This window comes from Thalassophryne amazonica, chromosome 20 (assembly GCF_902500255.1).
Source record: "Thalassophryne amazonica chromosome 20, fThaAma1.1, whole genome shotgun sequence".
NCBI lineage: Eukaryota > Metazoa > Chordata > Actinopteri > Batrachoidiformes > Batrachoididae > Thalassophryne > Thalassophryne amazonica.
In genome coordinates this window covers 23,071,833-23,097,251 of record NC_047122.1, presented here as the reverse complement: position 1 = coordinate 23,097,251, position 25,419 = coordinate 23,071,833, and the positions used below count along the sequence as shown (strand labels likewise).

At 40.5% G+C, this 25,419-nt stretch overlaps 2 protein-coding genes across 4 annotated transcripts in view; one reads left to right on the top strand and one right to left on the bottom strand.

Annotated features, from left to right (window-relative positions):
• LOC117502431 (vesicle-associated membrane protein 2-like) lies at positions 1 to 19,887 on the top strand. Its single transcript, XM_034161487.1, has 5 exons — positions 1 to 163; positions 2,616 to 2,745; positions 3,244 to 3,402; positions 15,283 to 15,334; positions 19,849 to 19,887. Coding segments are annotated over exons 1-5 (360 nt in total). The 5' UTR covers positions 1 to 161; the 3' UTR covers positions 19,866 to 19,887.
• Positions 19,888 to 21,484: 1,597 nt separating this feature from the next.
• The window catches only part of LOC117501279 (chromodomain-helicase-DNA-binding protein 4-like), a 64,458-nt gene continuing 60,523 nt past the window's right edge, over positions 21,485 to 25,419 (bottom strand). For all 3 annotated transcript variants that reach the window (XM_034160120.1, XM_034160122.1, XM_034160121.1), the window contains 2 exons: positions 22,669 to 22,844; positions 21,485 to 21,819 (listed from right to left, as the gene is read on the bottom strand). In XM_034160120.1, coding sequence (XP_034016011.1) covers positions 21,805 to 21,819; positions 22,669 to 22,844 — 191 coding nt within the window. In that variant the 3' untranslated portion in view covers positions 21,485 to 21,804. The remainder of the gene's footprint in view (positions 21,820 to 22,668; positions 22,845 to 25,419) is intronic.

Below are 25,419 nucleotides of genomic sequence, written 5' to 3'. Positions count from 1 at the left end.
GACTGTGCTCAGAGCAGGAGGTTCAGTTGATTTATGCTCATCTGTGCAGCTGCTTCAGTTTTATTTTTATTTCTAGAATAAATAGAAACTCGATCAGATTGAGTCAACCTGTTTTTTTTTCATCTGTAATCTCAGATTATCTCCATCATCCTGCTGCTAAAATGTGAGTACTCCTCTGTATTTTATTCCTCTTTAAATTATATTTAAAAGTGACCAATAACATCTATTTGTAAGGACATTTTAACTAATAAGATACGGTTGGTGTGATTTAAATTAAAATCCCTCTTTTTTGCTCGGTTTTAATGAGTCTGGTTGAAGGGGACATTTGTGCAGGTTTCTGCAGTGCAGCTTTTGGGAATTTCTTGGCTGCAGAAATTTTTGTCTGACTCACCGTCTGACTCATCTCCAAAAACTATCCATCAGTAACGTGAACAATTTCAATTTCAATCAGCTCTCGTTTTAGCTGAAAATGCACATTTAACCTCCCCACCAAAACAGCTCATGTCAAACACAACAGTGTGTGTGTGTGTGTGTGTGTGTGTGTGTGTGTGTGTGTGTGTGTGTGTGTGTGTGTGTGTGTGTGTGTGTGTGTGTGTGTGTGTGTGTGTGTGTGTGTGTGGGGCGGGGGGGGGTTATTTCATGCATGCGGACTGTCAGTCAAATCCTTCTGAGGCTGTTGGACAATAATCCACCTCCCTTTTAGAAAACACGTCTGAACTGATGTTCAGTGAAAAGCAACACAAATATTTGTGGCATCATGTGTTTGCGTTTCACCGAACAGCTGTCGCATTTTTAATCAGACATTTTGATTGTAAAACTGCAGGAAAATGTCTTTCATTTAGTTTTTGGAGTTACCAAGTAAAGTAATTATTGGAGTGTCAAACTGGGGGCCTGGGGCCCTGATAACGCCCATGCACCACTACCTTACAACCTGCAGTATGGCCCCACCCTCTCCACCACAGTGAGGTGGTGAGTGGACTGGAGGACAGCTGATGTGGTTCCAGCACTGGACCAGGATGTTCTCCTGGATGTATTCCAGCAGAACGTTGCTGGAAACATCCAGAACAGGTGGGATTATAAATCCTATCTGCTGTGGTCTGTAAACTCAGTGGAGTCCTCCAAGAGGACGTCACTGCACAGCGGGATGTCAGGGATAACTGTCCTCTCTACTGCCATTATGACCAGTGATGCCGGTAACGCGTTACTTAGTAACGCGTTACTCTAATCTGACCACTTTTTTTAGTAACGAGTAATCTAACGCGTTAATCTTTCCAAATCAGTAATCAGATTAAAGTTACTTCTCCATGTCACTGTGCGTTACTATTATTTTTCATTGTGGGTCGATAGCAGCATTAAACTTGGTCTGTGGGCAGGAGGTCGGGGTTCAACTGAACTGCCCACTTTAAGCGAGCTGTGAGCTTTTCATCCACGGTTTTTTGCAGCTGCTCGACTCGTCCTCACCTCTTAAAGCGCGGTGATCAGCACACCTGCACTGAGCTTTACAAAGACATTTTTATACTTTTTTCCCTCCTTTATTTAGAATTCTGAGCTGAGCCGCTCCGTATCGTCTCGTTAAAAACAGCTGATCCTACGCGACGTGTCAACAACTAACACTATTTTCCACTCAAATGCACCTAAACTCTCTTTCTGAGGACCACATGATGTGAAAACGCAATAAAACTTTCTTACCTGTAAATCTGGTCATGTTTTCTGCATAAATAAATGTTATCCATTCTTTGTGCTCAAACGCCAAAGCAGGGGCGAATCCAGATGGAATGGGGGCGTGGGGGAGGGATGTGCCCCCCCCACAACAGCCCTAGATTAAAGGTCCAGTTTTGAAGCCGTTTTTTTACTACAACTACTAATACTGCTTAAAATAATAATAATTTCGACAAGTAAAATGTTTAGAGAATTTAAATGTTAGAAAAATGTTAGAATTTAATAGTTACATTTATAAACAATGTAGGTTTGAAATTGCAAGTTTTACTGTTACAGTGCTGTCAACAGTTAAATATGAGGTCAAGAAAGACGTCTTTATTTTACTTTTTATAAAACAAGTATTTGTTTTCATTGAAGTCAAGAAAGGGTGACTATAAAGTGAGTTTTGGCAAAACAGGTATTGTCATGTTGACGTGGGTTGTTGTCGGCAGCTGGGGAAAGTAACTAAAAAAGTAACTAGTAATCTAACTTAGTTACTTTTACAATTGAGTAATCAGTAAAGTAACTAAGTTACTTTTTCAAGGAGTAATCAGTAATCAGTAATTGGATTACTTTTTCAAAGTAACTGTGGCAACACTGATTATGACTGGTTCAGATAGGTCAGGTCCACCACACTATGGAACTGCCTAGGATTTGGTTGGTGACCACCCTGGCAGACCACCCAGGTGATACATGGGTGTGTCCATCATTTCCTGTTGCTGGGTTCCTTTACAGTGAGGAACCTGCACGCTGGATCATGCTCAGGAAGCATGCCACATGGACATAGTCGTAACCACTCATTTGACACAGTCAGTCCTCCAAAGAGACCCAGGACCAAAAATCTCCTCTCGTGGTCTTTGATTTTGTTTATTGAAATCATCCCCTTTAATAGTTTTTCTCCAACATATGTCTTACAGGTCCACTTCAGATTCAGCAGGGATTCCAGGAGCACCCGGGGCCCCAGAGGGTGAGGGTGGTCCTCCAGCTGCGGCCCCCAACGTTACGAGTAACAGACGGCTGCAGCAAACACAGGCGCAGGTGGACGAGGTGAGACACCGAGTGTTTGAGTTCACTTAGAACTCAAATCCAGATTTCGGACTGATGTGGATTTGACATTTATCCAAAAAGACCACAGTGACTCAACCTGATCTGATAAGTTACCAGATCTAGACTGGCTGAACATGGATGTTTCTCTAGTCTAGTTTTGGATCAAGAGCTACTGGGATTAAAAACCAGAAACTAAAACTGAAACTAGTGCAGGGGTTAGACTGTTTGAAAAATCGTCTTCCACAATAGAGAACATCACTTCAGTGTGTTTATGGGGCTACCAGTGGTGTGAAACTTCAATATCTCACAGTGGCCAATCAGGGTACAGCGCCATCTGTCTGTCTGGTGATGTACATGGTTCTCAACTAGATCCGAGGTCCAACAGCTCACAGTATAAAAGTCCCGATCCAAAGTTTTGTTAATGTCTTGACAGTGTTAAACACAACAGCTTTTATTTTGGAGGATTTGATGTTTGACCATGAGTCTGACATCCTGCAGGTGGTGGACATCATGCGTGTGAATGTGGACAAAGTCCTGGAGAGGGACCAGAAGCTGTCGGAGCTGGATGACCGGGCCGATGCCCTGCAGGCCGGAGCTTCACAGTTTGAGAGCAGCGCCGCCAAACTCAAGAACAAGTACTGGTGGAAAAACTGCAAGGTTAGAGTACCCACATATACTGTGTATCCATACTACTTAGTACTGCAATATCTGATGTACCTAAATTTATGCTACTTAAACTCAAACTGAAAGCAAATCTATACAGCTCCATCTATCTACACTGAACAAAAATATAAACACAATACTTTTGTAGAGATCTAAAACATTTTCTATAAGCAAAACACCCATTTCTCTCCAATATTGTTCACAAATCTGTCTAAATCTGTGTTAGTGAGCACTTCTCCATTGCAGAGATAATCCATCCCACCTCACAGGTGTGGCAGATCAAGATACTGATTAGTCAGCATGATTATTGTACAGATGTGCCTTAGGCTGGCCACAATAAAAGGCCACTCTATAATGTGTTGTTGCATTACTGGTTTTGCTTTTCCCCAATGGCCAGAAAAGCAAAAGGCACCGTTAGTGGTACTTTCACATTCGTGAAATGGGGTTCAACTACCTACAGTGTCCTTGCTAAAAGCCAAAATATATGAAAACACAATAGTTATCAATCAATCCATCCACTCTTTTCTCAACAAACCTAAATGTCCCTGACTCACATTATCAGTAGCTACTGTATTCACATCCATGTTTCTGCTGCATGTACAGTAACTGTGTTTATTTCCTTTCTATATCTCTGTGTGTGTATATATGTCTGTTATTAAAATAACTGTGTTTGCATGTCTCTTTGTATCTCAATGTCAACCATGTCTTAACAAAGGTACACTTTGTCTGTTAAAACTATGTCAGAGTAAGTACACCTCTTTGTACATCTCACCTTCAAACACAGCCTCATACGACCATCCATGAAAAATCTGCTTAAGCTCCCAATTTTCTATAGGAATACAAACTTCCTACGGGCACTCAACTAGTATAAATTATATAAAAATATCCAAGCCAAGATGATGGGTTGTGTAAGTAACGGCACCCTTTAGTATAACACATATAAATAATCAATTTTATTGCCAGTTTTCTATAGTCAAGTCAGGGGATGGATACATGAACATTTCCAAGTCACTGAATGTGTGTTGGATTTAATTTACATCACTCTATAAGAAATACCATCTTTGTAGTACTGCATGGTAAATCTGCTGGAGGAGGCTGTTCTCAAAAACTAGGTGACCGTGCAAGAAGGAAAGTGAGGAAAGGCCCCAAGAAACTCAGACATCCCAGAAGATGTTACAGGCTTCTGTGGCTGTGATTGAAGAAATTGTGCACAGTGTAAGTTTTATGGGGTTTTTTTTTCATCACCAGTTATACAGCTTCATGATGAAATGGTATAGCTACAATTTGCCAGAAGGCACATCTGAGATGCAAGCTTAGATTTGAACTGTTTTGTTAAAAAGAACTTAAGACAACTTGAAGGTATCATATATAAGAAAACACAGTTCTCTCAGACTGGGAGGTAGCAAGGCACTGACTGAGGCTGGACGCAACATGCAGACTCACAGGCTGGCGTATGAGTAAAGGCTGGGTCTTTAATGCAGACACGGGTACGGTACTCAGGCAAGCAGTCCATGGTGCAAAAGTACAGATAAGGGCGAGGCGATACGTCAAGGTCCAAAACAATAGTGCAGCAGATAACAAAATATTTACAGAGGAATCCTGCAAATGGCGATACAAGCACCAAATTTGGCAAAAGTACACCTTAGATATTGCTCTTTTGAAAAAACCGATGGGCCACTTGAATTTTCAATAGGCTGCCATGTAGGGGTCAATTGGAAGAATTATACATAGGGGTCAAAATTTAAAAATGCTCCAGTCATACTGAAAACTAGAAGCACTCAGAGAGTGCAAACCTCCGCCAAGGCCATGGGGTCACTGACGCCATAACATCTACACGCCGTGGAATCATTGAACCTAAAAAAGTCTAACAATGATGTTTGCTCAGTAGTAAAAAAAGTTTCATCTGCTGTGACTGGATAGCATGTATCCTTAGCGCTTGGCATCACAGTTTATTGCAACTTGCACCTTTCCCAGAAGCTACTGTCATCTGAGCACTGATATTGATATTGCATGTGCTTATAGACAAAAACAAATAAGAGACAAAATTCAATTTATTATTCAACTAAACTGCAAATATATGACTTTTTTTTAACATTTATGAAACACTTCTCTAAACAAGGCCATAGGGTCACTGACCCTAAAGAGATTCCCTCCTTGGCACAGTGATCTATTCAACAATAGAGTGTTACAACCAAAACTATGATACATACACTTTTCTTTCCTTTGTTTGACATCCCTGACCATGAAAACATACCACTAGAACTTGGAATCACTTTTATGTCTTTATTAGTTCAAAAGTTATTGTATAAAAACGATTTTTCGGTAATGGCGATTTTCTTCTGGATCTAGCTCCATAACATTTGAAGCTACATCAAATCTGATGACACCTTACTGAATCAGTACAGATTCAGCTACAATTTGGTGTTAGTTGTGCATCTCTAGCTTCATTTGTCACCTCACACTGACACATTTTCTGTTTTCCCTATATTTTTGCATATTCTGGATCACCAGATCCGGACTCCGGATCCGATCATCACCAAACTTTGTTGTTTGATAGAACATTTGACTATGTTACACCCTAATTTTTTTTCAAGCCTTTCTGCCTTGTTTTTGTGGAGTTAGAAACTAGAATGTCAAAATTCCCCCTATCCCACAATGGTGAAGAATCCTTTAAAAAATTCCTGGATCCGGATCGTGATCCGGATCACCACTAAAATTTAATCACTTGTTCCTCTTGTCATTTCCAACCACTCCACAAAATTTCATCAAAATCCGTTCAAAACGTTTTGAGTTATCCTGCTGACAAACAGACAAACAGACAGACAGACAAACAAACAAACGTGACCAAAAACATAAACTCCTTGGCGGAGGTAATTATACCACATTATTTGTCTGATTGTAAAGATTCCAAAAAGGTATAGTTTGGACTATCGATGACTGAATTCTATAGAGTTATGGGGTAAAAACAACAAGAATGGTGACAAAGTTCAATTTCAGTTTATACAGGGGTCAAAAGTTAGAGTTGCTCCAATTTTGTTCAAAGGTGATGCAAATTATTGGTTGAGTTAATAGGGTTTCAAAAAGGAATAGTTTGTACCATGTATCATGCTTAGTTATCACATTACGGGGTAACATATGTCACATGTCATAGAATTCAGTGGACGTCAACATTATTTGACCTTTACTGTAGAGACAAAGCATTCAACACAGTCAAAACTATTCCATTTATTAATCCAAGTAGCTCAATCAACAATTTGCACCATTTTTTACTAAAATTAGAGCAACTTTAACTTTTGACCCCTGTACAAACTGAAATTGACCTTTGTCACCATTCTTGCTGTTTTTACCCCATAACTCCATAACATTCAGTCATAGACAGTCCAAACTATACCTTTTTCGAATCCTTATGATCAGACAAATAATGTGGTATAGTTTTCAATATGATTGGAGCATTTTTATATTTTAACCCCTGTGTAATTCTTCCTATTGAAATTTTTCTATTCCTATTGGCTGCCTATTGAAAATTCAAGTGGCCTGTCGGTTTTTCAAAAGTGCAATGTCTAAGAAGAACTTGTGCTGGATTTGGTGCTTGTATCACCATGTGAAGTATTGTTTCAGTAAACGAGCAAACAGGGCAATCAGAGCAGAGGCACAAACAGGTTCCAAAAACAGAGCAGGGGTCAAAAACATGGCTAGGCAAACAACAGAACTGTGATAAGTGTGGTAAGCGACAAAGTCGACAAACGAGCAGGGAGGAAGTGAACAGAAGCAGTTTAAAAAAGAACAGGTGGTAATTGGATAACGAGATGCAAAGGTGGGAGAAGGACCTGGAAAGGAGGTGTGGTCAGGTGAATCCAAGAGGTAAAAAGACATGCAAGAAAAGGCAGTGACAAGTGGGCAAGGAAATGACCACCACCCTACTCAGAGTGCCGCTCTCATTGGACTGACAACACACAGAATGTGTCTCTTTCCAGATAGATCTCTTTCACTGTTTCTTGCTCTGACTTTAACACAAAGTTAACACCCAAGTCTTTCATCACCAACTGTAAATGGTAATCAAAACATTCCAATCGTATCTTTCTGAACTCTTCCACATCAAACTCCATCATGTCAATGTTTACAATGTGTTTGAGTAATAACAGGTGAAGTTGCTCATAAACTTTAAGTTTCTTAAATATTTATTACACCACTCTTAAAACTTCAGTTATCTTTATAATTTTATTACTGGTAAATTTTAGGATTGATTTAGATGAGATATAGTCATTATCTCACAGGAATATATCACAACTGTCTGGGAACTACTTTTTGCACAGGAATTCATCAAGAACGCCGGCCGCAGTTGCGTACTAACAGAATACCAAGAAACTGGACAGTTGTTCGGCTATAACGAGAGCGTCCAGTTTTAGCTTGTCATAACCTAAGCTAGTGGCGCTCATGAGAGTGTGGGAAATGACAGACAAAATGGGGTGTGGCCAACAGTGATGAGGAAGTGCAGGTGCAGGATAAGAGAGTGCGGTGATCAGAGGGAGGTCGTGATAACAATGAGTGCAAAATGTAACGTGAGAACTGGTTAATTATACTGTTAAACCAAACACTCCATTTTAATACAATAATTAAGTTAATGTAACTCAAACTTTGAAAAAGGTTCTAGTTACTCATTTCCATTAATTAATCTAACTCAAAAATGAATTGTTGTCATAACAACTCAGTTCCTTTAAGTGCATTTAAAGTTTTGGGGCATTTAAGTGTGGTGATGTATTTCCAGTCGAGCCTGACCGATATGGATTTTTTGAGGCCGATGCCGATAACGATATTTGGATGAAAAAAATGCCGATAATCGATAAATCGGCTGACTTGCCGACAGCCGATAATCAGACGATATTTTTTTTAAATGAATAAAATGTTCTTTTTTAAACCATTAACAAAAAAGGTATGAGCTAAAAACTGAAGCTTTATCCTCATATTGATTAACTTTATAACAGAGAAGAATTTTCAAGTTCAAAAAATGCAAAAAAGTAATTGGAGCAGTTAGGGGGCTATTCAAACAGGCCAACTAGTAAGATATCACTCCTGATAACGATCTTTGCCATATCACGTGAGGTAAATCTGCCCCACGATTGGATTGGAAAACCATGTGACGGAGAACCAATTCCGATTGGACACTCACATTGCACACATCATCACACATCTTCTATGAGGAATACCAAGATGGCTGACGTTGGATCGAAAGTCTGCGGAGTTAACTTTTCAGCAAAAAAAAAAAAAAAAAAGAGTAAGTTTCTATCTCATATCATTAAAAAGTTATTTACAATTTAGTAAAGCTTGGTCCCAGCCATCGTATACGACGGCGTTGGCCCCAGAGGGTTAATGGCAAACGGCAGTAATTCCCAGAACTCTTCCGGATGACCAGTGAATCTGAATGTTTCAACCTCTTAGCAGTAACGAAAGTTTTTCATGCTAGAAATAAGGTCTACACAATATGGGCTTAATAAAAAGCGTGACCGACGCAATGAAGCACATTTGACATGTTACTACATAAACTGAGTTAATAAAACTGAGTTGAACTGAAATGGGAGAAATGTGGGGTGAATGTAATCACAAAGTTATTACAAATAACATCCTTATAAACTTACTTGTATGCTTTTGTCAGCCGATCAGTGCAGTGTGACGGGGAACTACCGGGGCCGATGATGAACACATTTAAACGGGTGTAAGCAGGTTTCAGTTGAATGGAGTCAGAGCTCCATCTACTGGACAAACGGTGCAAGGACATTTTACATTGCTGACACAAACATTATTTCAGTAACTGTTCTGTTATGAGAAATTATCGGCGTTCTATCGGGAAAATTTCGGCCGATAGTGAGTACTTTGAAAAGGGCTTATATCGGCCGATAATATCGGCCGGGCTCTAATTTCCAGTGCATTCCATTCACTCATTTTAATTGAGTTTATGTAATGGGGGCCAGCAAGTGTCACTGTGCATATGTAGTTGGTAAACCTCACTCCCAACAGCTCAAAAGAATTCACTGGTCACAAGGCCAGAGCCCTGGGTTTTAGCCTTCTGGTTAGAGAGTCTGACTTCCATGCCGGAGATCATGATTTCATGTCCCGAGGGAAGCGCATGGGCGGAATCATAACAACACAACGCAGAGTCAACAAGTAAACCAAAGAATGCTTAAAAAAATATAATGAAAATTTTTTTAGGCAGAAATTTGTCCCTTTTTTAATTGAAAAACATAAACTAGATTTACATAAGTTTAATTAACTATAAATTGTTAAGTTGCTAAAACTTTAGCAATTAAATGTTTGAAAATTATTTTATTTAAGTTGGCAAACTCGAATGGTTCAAGGCAATCAGTTTCCTCAAAAGTTTGAGTTCAAGTAACTCACTGAGTTTTAAGCTCTGTGAGGGACTAACAGAAGTAATCATGAACCAGAGAGGATTTTAACACGCACTGGAATTAATTCACAAAAACACACAAATACTGGCGAGGACACAAGGAACAAAATGATTTCGTTGATCATGAAAATCATGACCTTCAGTAATTCCGTGTTTAGGTCATGCTTAACCCACCCCAGGCGTGGCCGTGGGGCTTCGAACAGATTACAAACGGAGGCACACACCGAGAGCAAGAAATAAGATCGTAAAAACCAGAATTCAAATGAAAGTCTCTAACCGTCTCACAGTTTGTGTCCTCTGAGGTTGTCTTCTGGGCTGACTCTAATGCTGGAGCAGGACAAGGAGGCTCAGGAGAGGACGGTTCAGTTGCCATTTCAGACAGCGTGCGTACGACCGACGCACCGACAGGTGTAGAGTCTGACCGTGGCGCAGCGTGCGCGCTGAGGTCAGTCCGCCTAGCGCCGCAGGTGAGGCTGGAGCAATGTGCGCAGAGACTGGTCCGTCTGCAGGTGCCGCGGGCGCAGTGCGCACAGAGACTGTTCCGGCCGCTGGTGCAGCTGTGGCGCGGTGCGCACAGAGACTGTTCCGGCCGCTGGTGCAGCTGGCGCGGTGCGCACATAGACTGGTCCGGCCGCTGGTGCAGCTGGCGCGGTGCGCACAGAGACTGTTCCGGCCGCTGGTGCAGCTGGCGCGGTGCGCACAGAGACTGTTCCGGCCGCTGGTGCAGCTGGCGCGGTGCGCACAGAGACTGTTCCGGCCGCTGGTGCAGCTGTGGCGCGGTGCGCACAGAGACTGTTCCGGCCGCTGGTGCAGCTGTGGCGCGGTGCGCACATAGACTGGTCCGGCCGCTGGTGCAGCTGGCGCGGTGCGCACAGAGACTGTTCCGGCCGCTGGTGCCGCGGGCGCGGTGCGCACAGAGACTGGAGCGGCCGCATGTGCCGCTGGCGCAGTGCGCGCCAAAGCTGATCGGGTTGTAGGAGACGATGGAGTGCCAGGCAAGTCGAGGCAGGCGTCGCCGAGCGCTGAGATGATGTGCACATTCCTGATGTGACAAGTTCTTAATTCAGCAACTGAAATACAACAATTTTCAATACAGTAATAAAGCAAACAACAAACATTTGGCAAATCTACTCCAACATAACAAAGAGAAATCAGTTATCCCATCAATTTTGAACTCTTCAGGAAACCTTAACCAAAACCCACAAGACATAAATACTGTTTTGCATAACCTCTACAATAATCTATACTGCTCTTCTCACCAACCCACACATTTAGAAATTGATGCCTTCCTTAATAATATGAAATTACCAAAATTTACACCAGAACAAGCAAGTTACCTATATAGACTCCTCTTAACCTCAGTGAAGTCACCACAGCTCTGAACAAGATACCAAACGACAAACCGCCCGGACCAGATGGACTGCCAGCTGAATTCTTTAGACATTTTTGGGATATATTATCACCACTATTTGACAGAGTTGTCACAGAAATCAAGGCTGCCTCCACCACACGTACACATATGAATGCTGCTCATGACTTTACTATTAAAACCCAGCAAACATCCCACTCAGCACTCAAACTACTGGCCTCTTTCACGAATCAGTACCAATCTAAAAATGATCACCAATACACTAGCCTCCAGAACAGACAGTCACCTCCACGCTCATTCACCCAGATCAGACAGGCTTCATAAAACACAGACATGCCACACATAATGTCCGCAGAGTTTGTCATCTAATCAATATATCACAACAAAACCAACATATATCACTCGATGCAGAAAAGGCTGTTGATAAGGTAAACTGGTTCTTTTTATTCAGCACTTCACACAAATTTTGGGTGTGGAAAGTGGTTCATTCAGTGGATTAAAACCCTGTTTACATCACTCAGGGCCACCATATTCACAAACAGAATCAATTCACATTGCACCAGAGGACCAGACAGGGATGCCCACTCTGGCCTTCTCTTTTTGACATTTTCATTGAACCCCTCGCAGCAGCAATACGTCAAGACAGTAAAATCCAAGGAATTCAGGTTGTGGATACACAACACAAAATCAGTCTGTATGCAGATGACTTACTTTTCTACTTACTTTACAGAACCAATATGCATAACTAAAGGAAACTTTCAATACAATTAATACATTTTCTGTAATGTCTCATTACATTATAAACTGGAGCAAATCAGTCATAATATGTATATGTCACAGATATGAACAAGCTCTTCAGCATCTCACCATGTCATTTAGGTCCTTCACACTTTTTTCAGTAAATGCTTCTAAAGAACACTGGCATGGCTAAAAATCTTCAGCTTCAACTATGGCCCTCTTAACCACCCCCATTTTCAGCATTTTCTTTATTTGCATCTTGCATGCCTGGAAAAGAGTTATCACCATGTAAGTTAGGTCCTTCAAACTTTTTTTATGTAGATGTAAATTCATATTCAAACTTTTCAGGTAGTTGACAGTAGGGCTGTACAGTATAGCCAAATTAGCTGAACTTTCAGGTCTTCTTTTTAAGAAAATCCTCCTCTACACCACTCCACCAGGAAGCTGTATTTTATATATTTAATTAAATTTATACCAAGTTGTAGAGATTTGCTATCAGTTTGAGTTTAAGGAAAATAATTTTAGAAATTTTATTTGTATTTGAATTGGCATCAACAAGTTAAAATGTGTGAAATACCAAGTGTTCCAATACTTTTGAGGGCAACTGAGAAACACTTGGGCAGCATCTTACATCTCAAATGAGCAAACAGAGCATGAATTAGCTTCTGTCTGCTCATAAATCTAAAATCACCGGAGAAACACGTGTCCTCTGAGGTTGGACCTTATTCCTGCCCTAAAATACAGCTGTTTCCTCACAATATAACTAGACATCCATGGTTCAGATAATGTGTTCAGCTTCAAATCTGCTGAAACATTTTTCTTCTTCTACTAAGGTGGATTAGAACTATTTTGCGGAACACAGTGCCAACTACTGTACAGGAGGGACCTAGCAGTCAATATGTCTCCGATTTCAAAATTGCTCGTTTCAACCAGACGTGTGGTACTGTGACATGTCAATCATCTGGATCAGGGGTGGGCAACTTGTTCCAGAAAGGGCCAAAATGGTGCAGGTTTTCTTTGCAGCCGCTGATTCCACCAGGTGATTTCACTGATTAATATCATTTTGAGCAGATGGACTCAGTTAATCAGTATATATATATATATATATATATATATTTGTGAATGTAATATTTTGAGCTTTGAAAACGGAGGTGTGTGTGTGTGTGTGTCTGGGGGGGGGGGGGGGGGTAAAAAAAAGAAAGGGGTTTTCTTCTGGGTTGTCTGGTTGTCTTGGTGGCTTTCCTCACTCATCTTCTTCTTGCACAGTCACTCAGTTTTTGAGAACTGTCTGCTTCACTTTACACAGATTTACCATAGAGTGCTATACTGTTTGTATTTCTTCATAATTGATGTAAATAAGGTCCAAGGAATATTCAGTGATGTGGAAAGGGTTAATGTATCCATCCCCTGACTTTTCTGGAGAAAACTGGCAATTAAACTGATTATTTACAGGTATTATACCAAAGTGTTCTATTACTTTTGCAACCCATCATCTTGGCTTTGATATTTTTAATTTGTTACCATCAAGTTCGAGAGATTTGCTTTCAGTTTGAATTCAAGGGTGATTCTTTAACTACGGGCACTATTGGCCTTGTAAATGTAATTTCCACCACACCATTGCCTTACAATATAAAGCGCCTTGGGGCAACTGTTTGTTGTGATTTGGCGCTATATACATGTGCTCTGATGTTACTGTTTATCTCCATAGAAACTACCCAAACAATCTTTCATACAAACTGTTTAAAGGGACATTACAGTGTTGTGGTGGAAATTACGGCAATAGTGTGGGACAACTACATTTTGTTTAAAAAAAATCACAACAGTTGTATGACATTGAATACCCCAATTATGTTTTGATTATTTTACTGATATTTTATTCAGAGATATTTTAAAACATTAGAAAAAATGTTTCTTTACCATTCATTTTTATCATTGAAGATCAAAAGTCTGGGTGTGGGACAAGCACAAAACGGCAATATTTGCATATAATGATGCTGAAAAAAGGTGAAAAAGTCATCATAGACTACTAGAACAAATTTCTTAACACACTTTCATTGTAAAGATAACTATAAAAGTGTGAAATTTCCCCTTGTTTCTGTTTTTCATACAATATGATCAAAGGACATAATAAGTGCCCGTAGTCTAAGAATCACCCTCAAGGAAGATAATTTTAGAAATTTTTATTTATTTATTTTGAAATGGCACAAACAAATGTGTCAAATCCAAAGGGGATGAATACTTTTGCAAAGCACTGTACAGGCTGGATGGGAAAATAATCTGATGTGTGAGAGAGAGAGAAAGACAGAGAGAGAGAGAGAGTCAGGGATTAAAGCTCCAGCTGTGATTTGTGATGTAATCTTACCACCCACCCACCCACACACACACACACACACACACACACGCACACACACACGCACACATTGTAAACCATCTTTATGTGTGTGTGTGTGTGTGTGTGTGTGTGTGTGTGTGTGTGTGTGTGTGTGTGTGTGTGTGTGTGTGTGTGTGTGCGTGCTCTGAAGCTGACAAATGTTGTATACTTTACATCAAAACTTTTTTTTTTAAAGGTGACAGATTTCCAACACTAAAGAAAAAAAAACTGCCAAAACTAGAAGGACGATCTAATCAAACTCTAAGCCGTACAACATAGCTGGTCTCACTACTGTCTTGTAAACTTTCTCCTTCACTTTTGCAGATATTCTTCTATCACAAATCACTCCTGCTATCTTTCTCCACCCACTCCATCCTGCCTGCACTCTCTTCTTTACCTCTGTACCACACTCTCCATTACTAGTTGACCCCAAGTATTTAAACTCACCTACTTTCATCACCTCTACTCCTTGTAACCGCACTATTCCACTGCACTCCCTCTTATTCACACACGTACTCAGTCTTTCTCTGACTTCCATTCTCCTGGCCTCTACTCTCACTACAGATCACGTCATCTGCAAATATCATAGTCTGTGAAGACTCCTGTCTGATCTCGTCCATCAGCCTGTCCATTACCATTGCTAAGAAGGAAGGACTCAGAGTTAATCCTTGGTGTAATCCCACCTCCACCTTGAATGCATCTCTCATTCCTACAGCACATTTCACTGCTATCACACTATAAACATTGCATCTGTAGTGCTCTTTTTCAGCATAAAACCATATTGCTGCTCACAAATCTTCACTTCGTTTCTAAATCTGGCTTCCACTACTCTTTCCCAACTTCATGTTACTGCAGTCACCACTAAAGTTTGATTCACACATTTGTAAAATCAGAAACTAAGTCATTACAGCTGTAAATTAACATGAAAATTTGTGGAATTATAAATTGTAGTGATTTTGTCAGTCTGGCTCAGTTAGATTTTTGCATTTCTTACAGATGATGATCATCATGGTGCTTATCGGCATTATAGTGGTAGCAGTCATCTTCTGTGAGTAACGGCGCTGTTCGCACACACAAGAGTGATGTTTAATCCCCAGACAAGACTGATTTAAAAACCCAGCAGTGAGACTTATCAAAAGCCTCTTGGACAGAAGTCACAATATTTCAGTGATTTTTGTTTGTTTTTCATGACCATTATTTTTTATTTTTATGCTTCATTTAAAAAATGCATATATTTTTGGTCATTTTAACATTCTCAGTTTGATCTTTCATTTGGATGTACATTTGTGCAGTTTTATTTTATTGGTTTCACCAGTGGTTCCAAATTTGAATGACGTTAAAAAAAACAAACAAACAAACAAGCAAAAAAAACAAAACAAAAAAAAAAACAGCTGTGTGACCCGCTGACCTTCTGGTTTCTTTTTGTTTGTGTTTCACAATATTGTTGGTTCACTTTTAGTTGTTGTTGAAATGCTGCCACTAGGGGGCTATAGCAAGCCTTTCAAGTGACAACCTTGTTGGAGGACAGAAGGTCAAATCTTGTTGCTTTGACATTATGACAGCAGGTCGAATCCCATCACTTCGATGTACAACCCCAATTCCAGTGAAGTTGGGACATTGTGTAAAATGTAAATAAAAACAGAATACAATGATTTGCAAATCCTCTTCAACCTATATTCAACTGAATACACCACAAAGACAAGATATTTAATGTTCAAACTGATAAACTTTATTGTTTTTGTGCAAATATTTGCTCATTTTGAAATGGATGCCTGCAACACCTTTAAAAAAGAGCTGGGACAGTGGTATACTTACCACTGTGTTACATCACCTTTCCTTCTAACAACATTCGATAAGCATTTGGGAACTGAGGACACTAATTGTTGAAGCTTTGTAGGTGGAATTCTCTCTCATTCTTGCTTGATGTACGACTTCACTTGTTAAACAGTCCGGGGTCTCCATTGTCATAATTTGTGCTTCATAATGCGCTACACATTTTCAATGGGCGACAGGTCTGGACTGCAGTCAGGCCAGTCTAGTACCTGCACTCTTTTACTACGAAGCCACACTGTTGTAACACGTGCAGAATGTGGCTTGGCATTGTCTTGCTGAAATAAGCAGGGACATCCCTGAAAAAGACACTGCTTGGCTTTTGAACTTTGCGCTGGTAACAATCTGGATGGTCTTTTTCATCTTTTGTCCGGAGGACACGACGTCCATGATTTCCAAAAACAATTTGAAATGTGGACTCATCAGACCACAGCACACTTTTCCACTTTGCGTCTGTCCATTTCAAATGAGCTCGGGCTCAGAGAAGGCGGCGGCGTTTCTGGATGTTGTTGATTTATGGCTTTCCGCATGGGCTCAGGAACACTTCAGAAAACCATTGTCAGTTAACACAGTTCATCGATACATCTACAAGTGAAGTTAAAACTCTACCATGCAAAGCAAAAGCCATACATCAACATCCAGAAACACCGCCGCCTTCTCCGGGCCCGAGCTGATTTGAAATGGACAGATGGAAAGTGGAAAAGTGTGCTGTGGTCTGCTGAGTCCACATTTCAAATTGTTTTTGGAAATCATGGATGTCGTGTCCTCCAGACAAAAGAGGAAAAAAACATTCAGATTGTTACCAGCGCAAAGTTCAAAAGCCAGCATCTGTGATGGTATAAGGGTTTGTTCGTGCCCATGGCATGGGCAACTTACACATCTGTGATGGCACCATCAATGCTGAAAGGTACATCCAGGTTTTGGAGCAATGCATGCTGCCATCCAGGCAACGTCTTTTTCAGGGACGTCCCTGATTATTTCAGCAAGACAATGCCAAGCCACATTCTGCACGTGTTACAACAGCGTGGCTTCGTAGTAAAAGAGCGCGGGTACTAGACTGGTCTGCCTGCAATCCAGACCTGTCGCCCATTGAAAATGCGTGGCGCATTATGAAGCGCAAAATGTGACAACGGAGACCCCGGCCTGTTGAACAACTGAAGTCGTACATCAAGCAAGAATGGGAAAGAATTCCACCTACAAAGCTTCAACAATTAGTGTCCTCAGTTCCCAAATGCTTATTGAGTGTTGTTAGAAGGAAATGTGATGTAACACAGTGGTAAACATACCACTGTCCCAGCTTTTTTGAAATGTGTTGCAGGCATCCATTTCAAAATGAGCAAATATTTACACAAAAACAATAAAGTTTATCAGTTTGAACTTTAAATATCTTGTCTTTGTGGTGTATTCAATTGAATATAGGTTGAAGAGGATTTACAAATCATTGTATTCTGTTTTTATTTACATTTTACACAGCATCCCAACTTCATTGGAATTGGGATTGTAGCTATGACAGCAGGTTGATCCCACCACATTGATATAGTTATGACAAGTTTATTCCCATCACTTTGACATAAGTTACATAACTTTAATTTGAGCAAAACAAAGCTGTGACTGCCGACTTTCCAGGTAGGTCTATAGGTCCACATTTTGAGATGCAGAGCAGGTAACTCAGTAAATATGGGGCTGGTCTGCTACTACAACCCCTGGCAAAAATTATGGAATCACCGGCCTCGGAGGATGTTCATTTAGTAGTTTAATTTTGTAGAAAAAAAAGCAGATCACAGACATGACACAAAACTAAAGTCATTTCAAATGGCAACTTTCTGGCTTTAAGAAACACTATAAGAAATCAAGAAAAATAATTGTGGCAGTCAGTAACGGTTACTTTTTTAGACCAAGCAGAGGGGAAAAAAATATGGACTCACTCAATTCTGAGGAATAAATTATGGAATCACCCTGTAAATTTTCATCCCCAAAACTAACACCTGCATCAAATCAGATCTGCTCGTTAGTCTGCATCTAAAAAGGAGTGATCACACCTTGGAGAGCTGTTGCACCAAGTGGACTGACATGAATCATGGCTCCAACACGAGAGATGTCAATTGAAACAAAGGAGAGGATTATCAAACTCTTAAAAGAGGGTAAATCATCACGCAATGTTGCAAAAGATGTTGGTTGTTCACAGTCAGCTGTGTCTAAACTCTGGACCAAATACAAACAACATGGGAAGGTTGTTAAAGGCAAACATACTGGTAGACCAAGGAAGACATCAAAGCGTCAAGACAGAAAACTTAAAGCAATATGTCTCAAAAATCGAAAATGCACAACAAATGAGGAACGAATGGGAGGAAACTGAAGTCAACGTCTGTGACCGAACTGTAAGAAACCGCCTAAAGGAAATGGGATTTACATACAGAAAAGCTAAACGAAAGCCATCATTAACACCTAAACAGAAAAAAACAAGGTTACAATGGGCTAAGGAAAAGCAATCGTGGATTGTGGATGATTGGATGAAAGTCATATTCAGTGATGAATCTCGAATCTGCATTGGGCAAGGTGATGATATTGGAACTTTTGTTTGGTGCCGTTCCAATGAGATTTATAAAGATGACTGCCTGAAGAGAACATGTAAAGTTACACAGTCATTGATGATATGGGGCTGCATGTCAGGTAAAGGCACTGGAGAGATGGCTGTCATTACATCATCAATAAATGCACAAGTTTACGTTGATATTTTGGACACTTTTCTTATCCCATCAATTCAAAGGATGTTTGGGGATGATGAAATAATTTCTCAAGATGATAATGCATCTTGCCATAGAAAATAACAAAAACTGTGAAAACATTCCTTGCAAAAAGACACATAGGGTTAATGTCATGGCCTGCAAATAGTCCTGATCTTAATCCAATTGAAAATCTTTGGTGGAAGTTGAAGAAAATGGTCCATGACAAGGCTCCAACCTGCAAAGCTGATCTGGCAACAGCAATCAGCGAAAGTTGGAGCCAGATTGATGAAGAGTACTGTTTGTCACTCATTACGTCCATGCCTCAGAGACTGCAAGCTGTTATAAAAGCCAGAGGTGGTGCAACAAAATACTAGTGATGTGTTGGAGCGTTTTGTTTTTCATGATTCCATAATTTTTTCCTCAGAATTGAGTGATTCCATATTTTTTTCCCTCTGCTTGGTCTAAAAAGTAACTGTTACTGCCACAATTTTTTTTCCTGATTTCTTATAGTGTTTCTTAAAGCCAGAAAATTGCCATTTGAAATGACTTTAGTTTTGTGTCATGTCTGTGATCTGCTTTTTTCCCTACAAAATTAAACAACTGAATGAACATCCTCCGAGGCCGGTGATTCCATAATTTTTGCCAGGGGTGTAGACTTTGGTTCAAATCCCACTAATGCTACCTGTCTGTGAACTTGGACGAGACACTTCTCCCACGTTGTCAGTCCACCCAGCTGTAAATGGGTACTGCCCTCAGCTGGGGAAGTAACCTGCATTGGACTGGCGTCCCATCCAAGGAGAATCATCGATTCTGTCATGCTTCACACCACAGAATCCAGAGACAAGCACTAGAACCAATGGGCATCAGCGCCCATATAGGATGTATTCTTTGCATGTATACAGAGATAAAAAATTTGAACAAGAATTGTCAGGGGTTTAGACAAATAACTGTTCTGAATCCTGGTTTTTCAGTGTCATAAATGATTGACTGCTGTCTCTGCCCTCAGTGCACTTCTTTTACTGAGCTGGTCAGCGGCAGACACGGGACGAGTCCACGCAGACCATTCCAGCCCTTCATCATAATCGCCGCTTATTCAAGGAGAGGAAAAGCTGGATCCATTTGTGTCTGTGGAAATGACCCGTCTTGATCCGGCCCACATGCCTGATATTTAGAACTGTCACATCATCAAAGCTACTAACAGTGGAAGATGACCAGACTGGTTTTCACAGCCCCGGTTTTAGTTGCTGCTTTTCCGTTTATGATCACAGTGAATATTTTGGTTTCAACAGATGTGGTTTGGTCAAAATGCCCTGAAATCAGGTTGGCAAACCAAACCTGAAACTTTTGGCATCAATGGAAACATTGTCTCACAGACATTGCCAGGTTTAAATTTTTGACTACTTCCTCTTGGGGAGAAGGGGGGGGGGGGGGGGGGGTAATTATAACACTGGTTATCAAGATTGTGTGAATTGCCTTGCTGAAATTAGTGCACTCCCTACTGGCAGAACCATGCACTGCAGCCAACAGAAAGTTCATGGTGTAAAATGTGTCAAATCCTGATGCTCTGACTGGTTGAAACATGCAGCTTTATCAGCTTCAGTTCCTTTTTGTCTTGTGAATGTGACTGAAATCTTGTGTTCTAGTTTGAATGATCATTTAAAAATCTTTTTCATGCAAGACTCTGGTTCAACACATTTGAGTATTAATCGATTGTGAGCATCATGAAGCTTATATACGACTAAACAGGGAACATTTTTATTGTTGGACGCTTTCCATTTGATGAAGTACTTCAGGTGTCATTGCTGTGGTCAGTTTAAATAAATTTGTTTGCAGCCAAAATCTGAATTTTACTTAATTCCCCTAAAAACAGGAAAGAAAAAGAAAAGTTTTTCACTTGTTAATCCAGTCATGCCTTCCATCAGTCAGAAAATTACACTTAATCAAAATATCTCATTGATATTACTCCACCAAGGAGATAACATTTTCACTGCTGTGTCCATTTGTCTGTTAGCAGGATAACTCAGAAACTAATAAACAGATTTCAATTAAATTTGCTAAGGAGATGGATGATGTTGCTAGAAGTGATTCAATTTTGGAGGTGATCCAGAATATATTCTGGAACTGACATCCAGAAGAATCATCACATGGTAAGATTTAATTCAAATGTGAAAGGTTAATGTTGATGTTAATGAAATTTGGTGAGCAGATGTTTAATGTGACTAGAAAATGAGGGATTTTATTCTGAATTTAATCTGGAACATATATTGGATCCAAAAGATGTTTTTAAGCATTCAGGAACACACGGCCTTGGCGGAGGTATGCGCTGACTGCCTTCTAGTTATCCACCACAAAGTCCTCTTAGGATTACAGTCTGCTGTGGTCAAAATAGAGACATTGATTCTATGGCTGCAGAACGACCTTAGAAACACATCGAGGGCTGGACACAATTTAAAAAAAAAAAAAAGAGGAAATAAATACAAAAATAAAAATGATGCAACATTCATTTAAAATTGAAGCACTGACCATTTGTTGCAATTATATCCAAGCTAGGATTGAATAATTCCGTTTCGGCATTTTTTTCTGTAGTTTCTGCATTTTTTTAAACTACAAAAAGTTTCCTCCACTAACAAAGCACACAGTTCTTTATTACATTTTTTATTTCGGTCCCAAAAAAACCATTGTAATAACATTATATCAATAATAATACAGAAATTGAAAAAAGGAGGGGAGGGGGAAATAAAATAGCTTTTCTGTCCACAGTCTCAAAAGTTTGGGTTGAAATGGGGTTCAATCCTCCACAGAGTCCATAAAGTCTGTTTTTGGAGGATGAGAAAGGAGGAGGAGAGAAGTGGACTGGGTGTGGCTTCAAGCTTGGGCGCACTGTCTGTCATTCAGCTGTGCACCAATCAGGAATGTGGAGGTGAGGCAGGGGGCAGTTTGAGGTAAAGAGCAGCCCTGGAATCTACTGCTGCGACATCTGAGGGAAGAGATTAAAAACAGGAAGGAATCACGACCAGTAACTTCACAACACGAAGTGGGTCTTGCTGTCTTAAATTATGTCAAGAAAAGTTAATAATTAGTGTAAACATTAACCAGCTGCTGATGAAGAATCCAGGAAATGCTAAAATAAGATGCCTTGATTGTGAAGTTCATTTAGGAAGTGATGAGTTTACATCCACAAACTAAGACTGGTCTGAACATAATTCTTCTTCCTGTAGAGTCGCAAGAATCTTCAACTTATAAATGACGACATCATTTTAAACAACACACAACCAATTAAACTGCAAACGCTGCTTAAAACCCACTTAACACAGCAGCCACAGTCTGGAGTGAAACTTTAATGACCTTTTCTGCATACGTGGGCTAAAAACACAAACTACATTTCCCATAATGCACTTTATTCTTCCCATGTGCATTTCAGCCAAATGATGTTTAAAAGTAGAGAGAAAAAAAACAACAAAACAAAACCAGAGTGCATTCATTACATTAGCCGAGGCACAGCGGTTGTCTTCTTTTTCTCAGCAGGATATCTCCAAAATAATCCACAGAGCACAGAAAAGAGCGCACTTCAAAATCTAAACTGTTTAACTGAAAATAAAAAATAAAAATTAACTGAAATATTCTGCTGATAAAACAAAAATACTCTGGCAGACAAACCGATCAATTATTTGTTTACAGCATATAAACAAATATCCAAGGTCATATCTGAAGCACATCCGACAGAAGAGTCACTCTGCTGTAAAGTCACAGTGTCTGATGAGCACCAGGACCACATCGCCCAGCTGGACAGTTCAGTTTAGTTCCTGATTAGTTCTGGCACTTTTACCTGTTGTGTCTGCACCTGCGGTTGTGTCTCAGGCCCTCGACTTGCCAGTCTGCTCAGAATGTTCCTCTCTGACATCTGCAGTCGCACAGCAACTGGTGGTATCCGGGCAATGGTTGCTGGAAGACGAGTTACGTCCGCCTTCATGTCACTCAGCAGCTCCTCTAGCTGCTTCAGCACTGAGAGAGAAGAAGAAAACAAAGGTCACTCGCTCGCTGTAGGTCACATTTTCAGCCAGAATCACAGAAACTGGTGTGACTCACATGCAACCAACACAAAGTCACTCACTCACAGTTCAAAGAATCTATGACATATAAAGTGGCGTAGTACTTGCAATCAAAGTCTGAAATCAAAGTTCTCAAAAACACAGAAATTACACCCTTAATCACACATCTAGCATACCCAAGATGATGGATGGCTATCGATATAAATGGATTCTAAATTGGTTTTGACAGAAAGTCAATTATAAAGTTTATATTCAAAATGTGTGAAAATTGTGAAATCTTGAAAACAACCCAAAAATAACGGTTTGCATCAAATGTATAAACCCTCAGTGTCACTATCTACCACACACAATCATGGATGACTATGGATACAACTGGATTTGACAGAATGCCAATCTTAAAGTGTAAATTTAAATAGGACTGGCACAAACGATCATTTTGATAATGGACTAGTCACCGATTATTTTTGCGATTAGTCGACTAATTGGATCATATGTAAACTACAGCTTAATGCACCAGCATGCAGCTACTCTTATATAACCATCATTAGCTTCAAGCTTGAAGTGTTTAAGGCAGGGATTCTCAACCATGGGGCCACGACCCATCACTGGGCTGTGAGTGTCAAATACTGAGCTGTGAAAAACTTTCAGTTCTGCACCTGTGGGCCATGAGGGTGCGGGGCCGCAATACGGCTTCCCACCTCTTGGTGGCAATGAGGCGTCAATCAGTTGTTGAACACGCTCCATTAAGCAGAAGCAGAAGCAGCCAGCTGCAAACTTTTATTGAAGTTATGGAAAAGTTTTTAAAATGAAAAAATAAAGATGGAAGTGATGCCACCCCCTTTTCAAAGGCAAAAGTTTTGCACAAGTACAACCCTGACTTTATTAAGTTCGCCTTTGTGAACAGAGGTAGCGAGGCAAAGCTAAGAGCCCAATGTGCTCAGTGTGGGCTAACGCTAGCCAACGAAGCACTGAAGCCTCCAAAACTAAGGCGGCACCTCAAAACCAAACATCCAAAACTAGCTGGGAAGCCGGTGGATTTTCCCCCCCCTAATAAAATAACCTGAGTTACAGAAGCAGAAAAGATCTATCGTGTCACTGACTGGTGACTCTAAATGTGCTTTAAAAGCCAAGCTACCTCATATTCAGCCGTGTGGCGCCGAGTAAGAAGGCGCTCACCATGGTGGAGTAATTGGTTCTACCTGCCGCTGTGGACGTGCCGTGAGATAACGGGGGAGGCTGCTGTACTCTCAAACGACACTGAGTCGCCGTATTGTTGACATGGCATCACACAAATTCATCAGTAGTTTATGAGGCAATATTTTCAACTGCACTTTATTTAAATTTCATTTAATTTTATTATTTTGAATGTACTGACTTTATTACCACAGAATTTTATTTATCAGAATTTCTCTTAGTATCTAAATCAAAATATTTTTATTACCGTATTTTCCGCACCATAAGGTGCACCTAAAAGCCTTAAATTTTCACAAAAATAGGCCGTGCGCCCTATAATCCGGTGTGCCTTATGTGCGCACTGAATTCCAAAATCTGTAAAAACGACCGATGTCGTCTTTGACTGTCGGAATATCGGACCATTTCCCGCTGACACAGGGATGTAATACGTAAAGTACGTACGCTGGCAGCGTAGAGTACGTACCCTGGCAGCGATAAACCAATCGGAGAACATTATGTAATACGTAAAGTACGTACGCTGGTAGCGTAGAGTACGTACGCTGCCAGCGATAAACCAATCAGAGAAGAGTCCATGAGTCCGTGGTACGTACACTCATCTCCGCCACTCCTCCGGTAGTTACCGTATACTACAGGTATCCTGCAAAACATTTGTTTGTCTAAGGACCCTGGAAAATGGCGCGAGCGAAGAGACATGCTTACGAGGCACAATTCAAACTGCAGGCCATCAGTTATGCGGTTGTTCATGGGAATAGAGCAGCTGCGAGAGGAAACAAGAAAATGAACTGCGGCAAGTTAAAAAGACCAAACGGAGTTTCCGCGGAAACAAAGCGAGGTGGCCACAGCTAGAAGACCAACTCGAGCAAAGGGTCACTGAACAAAGAACAGCCGGGAGAAGCATCTCTACAGTTACCATTCGGCTGAAGGCAAAAACGATAGCGATGATTATCGGGAACCTGGCGTGTTTGATGGCGAAATTGCCCAGCTGTTCAATTCAGACACAGAAGATGAGGACTTCGATGGATTTGTGACAGAACCATAATAAAAAAACAATGTGAGTACCATATTGTTAAATACCGGTAGATCAAAGTTGTTAAAAAGTTCAAATAAACTCACCGTTTTGCTTCCGTGACTTTTTTTTTTTTTTGGAGACTATATGTTTTAGCGTGCACCTTTTGTAAAGGTTAAGTACCCGCTAATTGAGGCCGCACCTTATAATCTGGTGCCCCTTTTGTAAGGGTTAAGTACCCGCTAATTGAGGCCGCACCTTATAATCTGGTGCCCCTTTTGTAAGGGTTAAGTACCCGCTAATTGAGGGCGCGCCTTATAATCCGGTG